Source organism: Zingiber officinale, chromosome 1B (genome assembly GCF_018446385.1).
Source record: "Zingiber officinale cultivar Zhangliang chromosome 1B, Zo_v1.1, whole genome shotgun sequence".
NCBI classification, from domain to species: Eukaryota; Viridiplantae; Streptophyta; class Magnoliopsida; order Zingiberales; family Zingiberaceae; genus Zingiber; species Zingiber officinale.
In genome coordinates, this window is record NC_055986.1 from 115,881,638 (window position 1) to 115,893,581 (window position 11,944).

At 38.1% G+C, this 11,944-nt stretch overlaps 3 protein-coding genes across 4 annotated transcripts; all 3 read left to right on the plus strand.

Moving 5' to 3' along the window:
- Nucleotides 1-554: 554 nt before the first annotated feature.
- On the plus strand, nt 555-4,533 carry LOC121974730 (beta-1,3-galactosyltransferase 7-like). Of its 2 annotated transcripts, XM_042525930.1 has the most exons (11): nt 555-749; nt 835-931; nt 1,010-1,068; nt 1,171-1,292; nt 2,148-2,211; nt 3,247-3,319; nt 3,402-3,522; nt 3,598-3,685; nt 3,784-3,909; nt 3,986-4,095; nt 4,174-4,533. In XM_042525930.1, the coding sequence occupies exons 1-11, from the start codon at nt 643-645 to the stop codon at nt 4,320-4,322; spliced, it is 1,116 nt and encodes a 371-aa protein (XP_042381864.1). In that variant the 5' UTR covers nt 555-642; the 3' UTR covers nt 4,323-4,533. The 2 variants fall into 2 exon arrangements, with proteins under 2 accessions (XP_042381864.1, XP_042381854.1); XM_042525920.1 differs by having other exon boundaries at nt 3,402-3,685.
- Nucleotides 4,534-4,882: 349 nt separating this feature from the next.
- On the plus strand, nt 4,883-10,192 carry LOC121974742 (transmembrane emp24 domain-containing protein p24delta3-like). The gene is made up of 4 exons (XM_042525942.1): nt 4,883-5,197; nt 9,206-9,415; nt 9,510-9,586; nt 9,881-10,192. The coding sequence occupies exons 1-4, from the start codon at nt 4,955-4,957 to the stop codon at nt 10,023-10,025; spliced, it is 675 nt and encodes a 224-aa protein (XP_042381876.1). The 5' UTR covers nt 4,883-4,954; the 3' UTR covers nt 10,026-10,192.
- Nucleotides 10,193-11,106: 914 nt separating this feature from the next.
- Nucleotides 11,107-11,652, plus strand: LOC121989133 (calmodulin-like protein 9). The gene has a single exon (XM_042543032.1). The coding sequence runs from the start codon at nt 11,228-11,230 to the stop codon at nt 11,534-11,536; it is 309 nt and encodes a 102-aa protein (XP_042398966.1). The 5' UTR covers nt 11,107-11,227; the 3' UTR covers nt 11,537-11,652.
- The last annotated feature ends 292 nt before the right edge of the window (nt 11,653-11,944 follow it).

The window sequence follows — 11,944 nt, forward strand, 5'->3', positions numbered from 1 at the left end:
ACGTTGTTGGAGGGTGAGATAGTTACTCTTAGCTGAATTGTTAGTGGCAATTATATATCTTTTATGCCAATGAGTATGGAATACCCTGCGCGATACTCTTGATTTTAGTCAAATTTGAATCTGCCATCATATATAATGTTTATCTGACTAACTCGATTATTAGGTGTTTAAATTAAACTTAAACAAATTCAACATCTTTGGATGTCTGTTTATTTTATTATTATTTTTAAAATCCTATAAAAAATAAAAGGTTTTCACAATTTTAAATTAAATGATACTGAAGCAGACGGCTTTTGAAAACGGTTATTGGTAACTAACACTTCGAAAGTCGTGCCGGCCATTCTCTTTCCTCTCCAAGGCCACTCGTCTTCCTCCTAAACATAGTCCCCAGGTAGGCACCCAGCTGAAGCGGTATGTTGACCAACAGTATGCCTATGTGAATTCATTATTCATGCTTCATGCCTCTCCTCCGCAGATTCCCATGGTAAGCGGGTTTACGCGGTAAGTTGACCTCCGGTATTTCCACGTGTTTTCCCCTCCCACACACTCATTTTAACACGATGACCCGAAGAAGACGAAGAAGACGACGACGACCAGGAGAAGGTGAAGCCAGACGACGACGACCAGGAGAAGGTGAAGCCAATGCGGGGGAGGGGCGGCAAAAGCGTAAGCGAGCGGAGAACCCCAGCAAGATGGGCGGCCGTCCTTTGCGCCTGTAGCTTCGTGCTCGGGATGCTCGTCTCCCATAGGTCGAACCCCCTCAATCCCCACTCCAATTTCGCGCCTCCTGCTAACCCTAGCTTACGTAGGCTCGCGGTTTCTTCTTCATGCCAGATTCTTCTTGGCGAGTAGAGGTGGTGACCAGGTCGTCTCCCTCAGGCGGCAGGATCAGGAGCTGCAGATCTTGTCGGAAGATTTCGCAACGAAAAGGGTACGAGCGCATTGTTCAATTCGAGGTCTGACAAGGAAGTGTGCTTCTAATGTAGTTCATTTTATCGTTTGATAGCAGAGGCCGGTGCGGAAGGGGGACGTGATGGGGGAGATGGCTAGGACACATGAGGCCCTAAAGTTCGCACTCCTACAAAATTTCCATTTTTGTGGATTTTTTTTACTGGAAATATTTAGGATTCAATTTTATGTGTGGGTTCATGTGTCTGTTTGAAATTTCAGATCTTTGGATCAGACGACCTCAAGTAAACAGAGCAGGAAAGCATTCATTGTGATAGGGATCAACACTGCTTTCAGCAGTCGGAGGAGGAGGGATTCCGTTAGGGAAACCTGGATGCCCCAAGGTAAGGTTTAATGCATCTCCCTAGTTCGAAGTGTAGCTTAGATTTTGTACCATGTTGCAGCTAAAGTTCTGTTAATTAATCAATAACTAATTGGCTACTTCTCATTGTTGTGCGCCATTCAGTTTTGAGATTGTGCTTTATACAAAGTCGAATTGTTTAAACCAAGTTATGCTTTAATAACCAGAAAAGCCTTATCTTTTTTTTTATTTCATTTCCCTATTTATTTATTGCAAATCATGTATGCTTGTTCTTCTAACAATCTTGGTACTGAGACTCCTCTACTTGTACACATTTGATAGTCCTCCCAACTATCACAGTGGAATCCCTAGCATAAATGTGTTCATATAATGCTAATGTTTCTCTTTCTTTTTGATTCAAATGGTTGTTTTACTTTGGCTGATCATTTTGAAGAGGAAGGAAAGGGGAAGATAAAACATTACAAAAATGCAAATGGGACTGGCTCATGATCCATGTGCAGTTTTGTGATACTTTTGACCTCTTATCTCTCTAATCGTTCACTCAAGTAAACCATGCCTAAATATGTAGCAATAAGCATTGTACCTGACACATTCAATATACAAGATTAATGTTTGTGATTTATATAAACATTATTGGATGATTAATAACCATAGAAATTGAATTTCTTTTGAGGAAATGAAACTTAAATTATTACTGGGGTGTGACCATGTAATAGAGAATAAAATTTCCAGTTTCCGAAAATTTCCTAAATTACTTTGAAAAAGTTAAATTAGAACAATCAGATCGTCAATCCGTTTGTTACTTCTTTATCATCAATCAGATATATATATATATATTAGTTGGATTTACCTGGTTTGTGCTTTTCTCATATAACAGGTGAAAAACTTAAAAAGCTGGAACATGAGAAAGGAATTGTTGTCCGATTCATGATTGGCCGTAGGTAAACATTAGGACTCTTAATCTTTGATAAAAAAAGGCATCTCTTCTCCTATAGCTACTCATTCGCATAAACTTTTATTCTTCTTGCAGTAATTTTATGTTGCCATCTTAATCTTTTAGCTAGACTTATTTCGGTTCATTATCAAAATGCCATTTTGTTTTTGATTTCTTCATGGTCAAACTTGCCAAGCTCATGCATTTAAAAGATGAAATAATTCAAAAGTTAAGGTGGCAAACAACTCTATTTTAAGCACAACAGTAGTTGTGTGCAAACTTCTTTATTTTCTGTATGGATTTCTAATGTACTGTTAGATGCATATAATTTGCAAGGCTGAAGGCTGTAGCATGATCAATTGTAACAAATGAAATATAATTGAATATTGACTTACATAAGGGGGAATATTTACCCTACTATGTTACTGTTTGAATTTTAGTGGAATTATTATATTGAAATATCCTTGATTTAACTAGGCCGTCATATGTATCATTTTATGTTTGTCCGTGGTCATCAATATGGTTCAAGAAAAAACGATTAAATGCATATCTTTGAAAGGCTTTAAATTTCAAAGAACATAACAAAACTAAAATTTCATATTTTGACATGTTTTACTGGCATTGTCTCTCGATTCTGAGAGGAAAAACTATTTCTGGAAGTCTGCAACTCATATTCAACTGTGAGAATTTTGTATTCATGTGACAGTTCTCTAATTCCTGAGCATATACTGATTGAAGTTGTATTTTTGATGTTCCCATAATTTCTGTTTCTGGATTGCCAAATTTATAGTTAACATTTCCCTGGATTGCTTCCATAATTTTGATGTTCCCATAATTTTTGGTTCAGATGCAAAATTGATAATCTTTTTGAAACAATGTATATTTATGTGTGCTCTTCCTCTTGCCTTCATATTTATTTTTTGTTGTGGTAGGACACCCTTTGCCTCAATTAATTTCAGTCTCCATCTTTTTCTCGATACATTTGTTCTTACCTTGTTTTTCTTGAATTGCTGGTGTGGCTGAGTGGTTCTTTTATGCACAGTGTGACCTCTAATAGCATACTTGATAAAGCTATTGATTCTGAGGATGCTCAGCATAACGACTTTCTCCGGCTGGTATGCTGCAACTCTTCTAAGATGTTGTTAGTTCTAAAAAATTGTCCAATCTCTTCCTCGAATTACAATGTTTGTCTTGCAGGAGCATATCGAAGGTTATCATGCACTCTCTGCAAAAACAAAAACATTCTTTTCCACGGCTCTAGGCATATGGGATGCGAACTTTTATGTCAAGGTGGATGATGATATTCATGTGAATCTAGGTGTGTACAAGAACTTGTTTGATGTTATGCACTTTGTTTTTACCCGTGGATACAAATGTGGACAACCAAATGCAGGTATGCTAGCCATGACTCTTTCTCGACACAGATCAAAGCCTCGTGCCTATATCGGGTGCATGAAATCTGGCCCAGTGCTTTCGGATAAGTAATGTCTCGTGATCTTTCTAAGGGGCATAGTCCTTTCAATGGTCCAAATATTTCACTTTGAGTTCATGTTTCTGAACCATTTCATCTGTGCTTCAGAAACATCAAGTACCATGAACCTGAGTACTGGAAGTTCGGAGATGAAGGGAACAAGTATTTCCGTCACGCTACTGGACAGATTTATGCTATTTCTAAAGACCTTGCCTCGTACATATCAATAAACCAGTAAGAGGCTCTCTCATGTAACTGTTATTTGGTTCAAACTCTGGATGATGCTGATTAGTTACAATATCAAACGCAGACACATTCTACATGAATATGCAAACGAAGATGTGACACTGGGTGCATGGTTTATCGGGCTTGATGTAGAACACATCGACGACAGAAACATGTGCTGTGGGACTCCTCCAGGTTTGTTCTCTGGCAGTTGCAAGCTTTTGAGTTATCCACCCAAAACTACTACCCCTTGACTCTCTTAAGCTTCCCTAGACTGCGAATGGAAGGCTCAAGCAGGAAATGTCTGTGTTGCGTCCTTCGACTGGAGCTGCAGCGGGATCTGCAAGTCGGTGGAGAAGATCAAGGATGTGCATCAGAAGTGTGGTGAAGGCAATACAGGTCTATGGAGTTCTTTATTCTAACATGCAAATGTGGCTACCCCATTATTACTAAACATGATTGAAGTAGTGAGAAGAAACAAGCAGAAACAGAGACCAAACTCCAAAAGGGAGAAGCAAAGAAGCGTATCTATGCTTTGTGGAACATTACAAAATTTTCTTTACTCCGAAGTCTAATCAATACGAAGACCTGTAAATTTTGTAAATTTCGTCCAATCATTTCTTTTTCTCTTCAGTTGTTTCTGTGTTGTGATATAGCATATATTTTTTTAGCTGCATCGATCATTTAAATTGTTGATTAACTTAACTAAGTTTGACCTAATTGGAGAATTTTCATTTCACCCCTCCACTATTTATCCTTTTTTTAAAATGCCCTCACGTTAATGTCTATTATATGAGGGTGATTCAATTTGGTAGTGTTTCTGGTTAATAACACTATTATTTGTCTTAAAGGACACATTTTTTTCAACAATGGTAGTGGGCATTCTAATAATTTCAAAACTTTTAGGTGCATTTTGGAAAGAAAATATACAAATTACCAAGAGGAATTTTCCCTCATTAGGTTTGTACTTGTTAATCCTCATTTATTTATTCACCGTATCATAGCAACGAAATCCAACAAGTCCAACGGCATTAGAAGGAAGGGGGCGCGAGAGATGAGGCAGCGATATGACTTGGTGTTCCCGAAGCTCGCCATGGCGGCGCCGCCGCCGCTCCTCCTCTTCTCGCTGCTGCTGCTGCTTGCTTCACCGGGCGCGGTCGGCGTGTGGCTGAACCTGCCTTCGTCGGGTACCAAGTGCGTGTCGGAGGAGATTCAGCCGAACGTGGTGGTGCTGGCCGACTACGCCGTTGTCCGCGAGGGCGATCACGCTGATAACCTCACCACTCTCGCCGTCAAAGTGAGCTCCAAACCCCCTTGCTTCCAAAACCTTAGATCTATCTATTCCTTTTCTTCGCGATCTGCGTGATATATGTATGATTTGGTCTTGATTTGGGGTAAAGATTCTATATTTATTAGAAGTCACTATATTACCGCTATTATAGTTGTATGAAGATCTCCTGTAGTTTTTTCTTTCTTCCGACACAAAAAGGGGGGAAAACACAGAATTGTATATGGTACGACTTATATCATTATGTTTCTAACCCAAGTTTGCAGATTTTGATGGTTAGAATTTGAGTTGTCTAATTTTTTAGCAATTGAAGTATACAAATGAGCTTGATTAAGGCATCCAGCAGTTTTTATGGTGGAACCAAGATTTATATCGTTGAATGATTGAGACTAACTTGTTATTTATATATTCGACTTATTCTAATAGCACTAAACAGAAGTTGTTGCTTGAACAACTTTAGATATCTTGGAAGCGTTACAAAAGGATTTGGAACTGATATCTTAGAGTGTGAGTTTTGAAGTTGTTGCTTGAACAACTTTAGGTATCTTGGTAGTGTTACAAAAAGATTTAGAACTGATATCTTAGAGTGCGAGTTTTCTAATGTTGGACCAATCAAATCATAAAGGTGATAATAAGTCTTGACACTCTCATCTTTCTGTAGATAGATGAGCTTGTGTTGGATTCAAATTTATTTTATTTCAGAAATGCTGGCACTTGTACATGTTTACTGAAATATGTAAATGCCAAGGTATTTCATGAAATTAAATAATTATCTAGCATGCATGCCAAATAAGTAAAGGATAGCTTTATACTTTTATGTTGATCTTACTCTTTTTGATGCCAGAAGTGTACACATTTGATTTGCTTGGAGATATTAAGTTTGTGGAGATGTATGAATAGGATGTATCTAAGGGTTACATTGAGATGCAGGAAACTGAGTGGAAAGGTTCCTAACGATTATGGATTAAGGTGGTACAAATCTGTGTCATTATTTTCCTGCAGGCATCGAGAGAAAGACCAGATGTAGGCAGTGCCCACCCAATGCAGTAAATGACTATTTTACTTGACATAATCACCTGTGATGCTGATTACTGTGGAGATACTAGTATTATTACTCAATATTAATCCATAATCAGATTTTTGGGAATGAGAAATAGCAAAGAGCCATAGACTGAAGTATATATTTCTTTTTTCATCCAACAGGATTAATTCAAGTATGTATTTGGGTGGAAAGCATTACAAGAAAACAATTCGGGTGCGTTTGGTTCAAGTCATAATGTATGATCTTGGTTATGTGATTATCAGGTAATCACATAAGGTTATGTAGAATAAAATATAACCTTTGGCTCAATCTTAGGCAATGCAACAAAAACTTGTTTGATTGGAGGTTTTAGTGTATAACCTAGTTTAACATTTATTGTATTATCCTTGGTTCAACCCAATCGGCAATCGATTAGGAACACTATTCATTGTCACATAATGTATTTTAATATCTAATTCATTGTCACATAATGCAATCGATTACAACAAGTTCAATCCAAAATGACAATCATCCAACAAGCATAATTGTAAATTTAAAAAGGATTTACACACTAGATTTCCAAGATACAATAATACATAAAAAGGATCTACACACTAGATTTCATGGAAATCGATAATGATCTTCAAGCCAAGGTACTTACGTCTAGTCTCACGAGCATTCTTCAATTCCAGAGCCTTTGCTGCCTTTCTTTTCAGATACTTCTTAGCTCGAATGACCTTCTCTGACATGGGCGGGTGAATGATTGAAGGAGGAACTGCCTGAAGCTCCATTCCCAGAAAATTCATCTTCTCAGTGAGGGCACTGTGAATTGAGGTCTTCAAACTATCAACCTTGAGCTCCAATGTCTACACTGAGAACTTCAAGATCCTATCTTTAATATCCATGGTAAGCAATTTTGAGCCAGAAGTGACCACCAATATCTCATGTAGGTATCACACTGCATAAACCCTAGTTGGTTTGTCAAGAACACTAGAAATTCCATTCTCTTCATTATCTACAAGGCCGGAAATCCTGGGGGTTTCTTTTTGGATTTCGGCACGGATATCTTAAATCTCCCTGTCCAGGGTGTTGAAATATATGTTGACTATTGTATCACTAAGACCACTTTCCTGTGGAAAACTGCAGCCTAATTCGACTCCTCCAGCTCTATGGCAATGGCCTCACAGTCGAAGAGGCGTTTGACGAGAGAAATTAGGGCAGGGTCCTCGTTCTTCTCCTCCAAAATAGCAGCCAGGTGACGGAGGTGGAGGGGACCGAAGGGCTGGCTACAGAGAACAACGCAAAACCACCATGTGGGATTTTGGACCCTGGCATTAAGGTGATGGTAGTGTGACGCCCAATGGATTCCCTTCCGCTGTAGGCAAAGGTGGTGAAACGCTTCTTATAGACAACTTCGAGGGCCATCCTCACGGCCTTGATGACAACCTTGAACTTGAGATTGGGGAGGGTGAGGGACTCACCCTTCTTTCGCGAGGGGACAAGGATGGTGCAGTTAGCGGAGGGATCGAGGATACCTTGGCAGAGCTCTTCGGCAAGGGCATCGACCGATAAGTGCAAGGCAAAGGGGGAGGAGGGAGGGAGGGAAGGGTTGGAGCGAGAAAAGAGGCAACGGGCAGTGACAGCGAGAACGGAGTGGGTGGCGAAGATGGAAGGGAGAAGGTGGTGGAATTTCCCGGTGTGTTGTTGGCGGTAAATGAGGGATTCGAGGTTGGACGGGGAGATGGGACGAGGGATTTAGATTGGGAGTGGGGAAGGAGAGGAGGAAAGGAATCGAAAGGAGAAAGGCAAATATCGGAGGATAATTTTGAAAAAAAAAATTGTTAACCCTGGAATATTGCAAAATCTCACACTTCCGAGGTAATCAAATTCCGGATTTATGCCCCCACTTGCTAACGTGGCGGGCATACTCCATTACCTAGGAATCAGTCATTACCTGAACCAAACAGGGTTGAATAACATAACCTTACATAGATAACCAACCATAACCATGAACCAAACATACCCTTATTGTTTGTGAGTTTCTGGTTGGATATTTTATTGGGAATTGTTTTCCCTAAGGAGCAACAATCTGGAACATGACCTGTGAATCATGGATTTGCACGTTTGATATTAATTGCACTTCTATGCACTAGGCTATAGAACATTTGCTTGATTAATTATTACATCATAAGTTTTGAAACTTATTCAATAGTGGTAGATTAGCAGTTATACAGTGAGAACAATTTATTTAGCAACAAATAATACAAAACAATTATAAAATTTGGGAGGAAAAGGCAAATGGAAGTTACTGCAAGAAGATTAATTTAGTTTCATGAATGAAGCATGAGGACTAAGCATTCTATAGTTAGACTAGTTGAATTGATTAAAATTGAAATTGTTAAATGCAATAAACAAGCGATGTTGCACAAAGTTCAATTGAGCGACAAGATACATGCAGTTGGCCCTAATTTGTTGGAAGTCAGATGGCTTAATAATAATCATGATTACGAATGAGATAATTGTTTTTATAGGTTTAGTACTGTCAGTGCATTATAATGGATGTTGTGACACTGAAGACACAGCTCTCAACATGAAGATAAAGCTCTCAATGAATATAAAGGCACAGTTATAGAGGCATGTGCTTAGGAGGTTGACTGTGCATTATATTGTGTTGACTGTGATTTATTAGTTGTATTGGGTAAGGTGGAGCTAGAAAAATGTTAGTTGTTAGTTAGGAGGCTGGTTTATCTTCAATTTGCTACTATGCCACCTCGAAGTGCACCAAAAAGCATGCACATCTCATTATTTTGACTAGTGAACTGATTCTATTACCATTCCATCTTCATCTTCTTTGGAAGTTTTCCTGATCACTTCCTATTTCTAAACATTCACTAGCCCTCAATTTATCAACGATTAGTTGACAGGGGGGATTGCATGGATTGTTATGCCATTTAATCATCTTTATACAGTTTTGTGATCAAGTTGCTTTTATGCAGGTTACATCACCTTATGGATACACACTTCATGAGAAAGGTCAAGTTACTACAGGTCAGTTTGCGTTCACCACAACTGAGGCAGGCAACTATTTGGCATGTTTCTGGATAGATAGCAGCGACAAAGGCATAGGGGCAAGTGTTAACCTAGACTGGAAGATTGGAATAGCAGCCAAGGATTGGAATTCTGTTGCTAAGAAGGAAAATATTGAGGTGAGCACTTGAAACTACATAATCAGGTGATTAACCAGAGAACTTTAGATAAGTTTGTCTGCAATTGACACATGATTTGCTTCCTCAATTTCAGGGTGTTGAACTAGAGCTGACAAAACTAGAAGCAGCTGTGCATGCAATCCATGACAACTTGTTATATCTTAGGTTCAGGTACTCCTAAAAGCCGTTCTTTTCAGCTAATCATATGCACAAAATGTGGTGATGGAAGTTACATGTTACTAATTGGTATTTAGCAAAATGTGTTCTTATATATATAAGTGAAACTAAACAAATGAGTGTAACTAAAGAAAAGATAAGTTGATCATTCATTCTGTTTCTTTTCTCCTATGAAAATGAGTGAAACTCAACAAGAGAGGTCCATCATTTTCTTGGATCTCCATCTGATTTGGGCCAAGAATATTTCAATCAGTTGTAATGCCTTTTCTTTTTTGGTATTTGTGGCAGGGAAGCAGAGATGAGGACGGTGAGCGAGAAAACAAATTCAAGGGTTGCATGGTTGAGTATTTTGTCACTTGGGGTTTGCATCTCAGTCTCCATCTTACAACTATGGCACTTGAAGGGCTACTTTCAAAAGAAGAAGCTTATATAAAACAATGTTTTGCATGGTCTTTGTTCTTTAATTTTTATTTTAGAATTTTGGATTAGATAAGAAACTTTTATTTTCTAAACGCTTATGCTTGTATACTAGAAGTTGGATTTTATGGATTGGCAAATTTTTGAGCTGAAATCTTTCATTATTTATTCTGTTGAGATTTATCCCCTTTCATGGTTCAAAATTTCTATTATTTTATCTATTGAGATAAAATAACTAGGAGGTAATTGAGTGTATTCTTTTTCGAGCTTGGGTTCCATTGAAGGCTTCCAAGGACCACACAAGACTAGATCGAATGCCATCTCTATTTTCGCCATTTCATTTCTATTCATTTTTTTCCCTCTAGAAAAGAAAGCTTGTAGATTTAAATCACGGCTTTAATTAGTTGATTCGATTCTTTTCAGGTGATTTTTCTCTCTAGCTAACTTGTTCTAATAGCTTTCTGAATTTGATTCTGATTCTTGAATTTCAAGTTGCGTAGCAATTCAATCCCTTTAATAACGGCTTTAATTAGCTTGATTCGATTCTTTGATTCCTCTAGAAAATGATGAGATAATAATAATAATAATAATAATAAGTTTCTTTGAATGAATATTTCTTGAACGGAACGAACAATTGTAAAGGGCTCTTCATTCGAGAGCAGAGCAAATCCTTTGGTCCATAAATTATGGATCAGGGGATGATTCATTATATGAGGACCTTTGATTTGAATAGACCTCATTTATGAGCCACATCAAAGATGACGATAAGATGGAGTCCATCTAAATCAAAGGTCCACATCAGTGGATTATCTCCTGATCCGTAATTTACGGTCCAGAGGATCCCTACTAGCCTCATGAGATTCGCATATGAGCCAGATGGGGAAAACGAATTTTGCTAAATATTTTATGTGAAATAAATGAACCTAAAATTTAAAACAGAACCTTCTTGACATTTAATAGCCTCTTAAAATACTTTTTAAGATATTTTTATTTTACTATCATAATGTTAATATTCTTCTAAAATTCTATCAAATCTTTTAATTATTAATATCGAGATGACATGACAACGAACGTTGATAAAATTTTAAAGCTCTCTAGGACATGTTGGGGTGGACCTTTTGAACGTTATCCCATATGTGGTGGATACATGTACATCGCCATGCTCTTTATAACCATAGCACCAGGACAGAACAATTATAAGAATCGCCATACGACGCCATGGCAATCAAAGGCAGCAGTGGCGGCGCCGCCGGGAGGAGCATCATGCGGAGCACGTCGTCGGAGGTGACGGAGGAGGAGTTCAAGGAGTGGCTCAGGAGCTTCGACACCGACCGCGACGGCAGGATCAGCCGGGCTGAGCTCCGCCAGGCTATGCGCAGCATCCACCTCTGGTTCAGCGGATGGCGGAGCCGCTGCGGCATCCGCTATGCAGACGCCGATGGTGACGGCTTCATTGAAGATGACGAGATCGACAGCCTCATCCACTTTGCACAACACCATTTAGGCCTTAAAATTACCACCTACTGATTATTAATTCAATTAAAGCATTTTTTTTAAAGTGATAATTGATCGAGTTTACATATAAATTTATGTATGTGTGTGTTAATTTAGTTAATCATGTGATTAAGTTGTTGATTTTGTTGTATTTGGTATAATAATAAACTTATGTGTTTGTGAACTATATCTGTGCATAATTAGTTTGTGTGATATTATTGCTTATGGGGCAGTCAACTATATCCTAGTTTTATTTTTTTAATTATTAAGTTTGATAATATTTGTTGTAATATTTTTCTTATGGAAATTTGGACAAAGAAATAAAAAAATTACCAATCAAACACAAAGATATTGATCAAATTAGTTAGCATTATTCCCTTTTTCATTGTCAACAGATTTCACTATCACAACAATAGTAAAAGAATAATCTATCTCTTCCTA

Excerpts from the sequence above, each read along its gene's own strand:
- LOC121974730 (XM_042525920.1), top strand. The coding sequence starts at position 643 with ATGCGGGGGAGGGGCGGCAAAAGCGTAAGCGAGCGGAGAACCCCAGCA. Across the intron at positions 1,293-2,147 it reads GGAAACCTGGATGCCCCAAG|GTGAAAAACTTAAAAAGCTG; the intron begins GTAAGGTTTAAT and ends CTCATATAACAG. Across the intron at positions 2,212-3,246 it reads CGATTCATGATTGGCCGTAG|TGTGACCTCTAATAGCATAC; the intron begins GTAAACATTAGG and ends TTTTATGCACAG.
- LOC121974742 (XM_042525942.1), top strand. The coding sequence starts at position 4,955 with ATGAGGCAGCGATATGACTTGGTGTTCCCGAAGCTCGCCATGGCGGCG. Across the intron at positions 9,416-9,509 it reads CTAAGAAGGAAAATATTGAG|GGTGTTGAACTAGAGCTGAC; the intron begins GTGAGCACTTGA and ends CCTCAATTTCAG. Across the intron at positions 9,587-9,880 it reads TTGTTATATCTTAGGTTCAG|GGAAGCAGAGATGAGGACGG; the intron begins GTACTCCTAAAA and ends TATTTGTGGCAG.
- LOC121989133 (XM_042543032.1), top strand. The coding sequence starts at position 11,228 with ATGGCAATCAAAGGCAGCAGTGGCGGCGCCGCCGGGAGGAGCATCATG.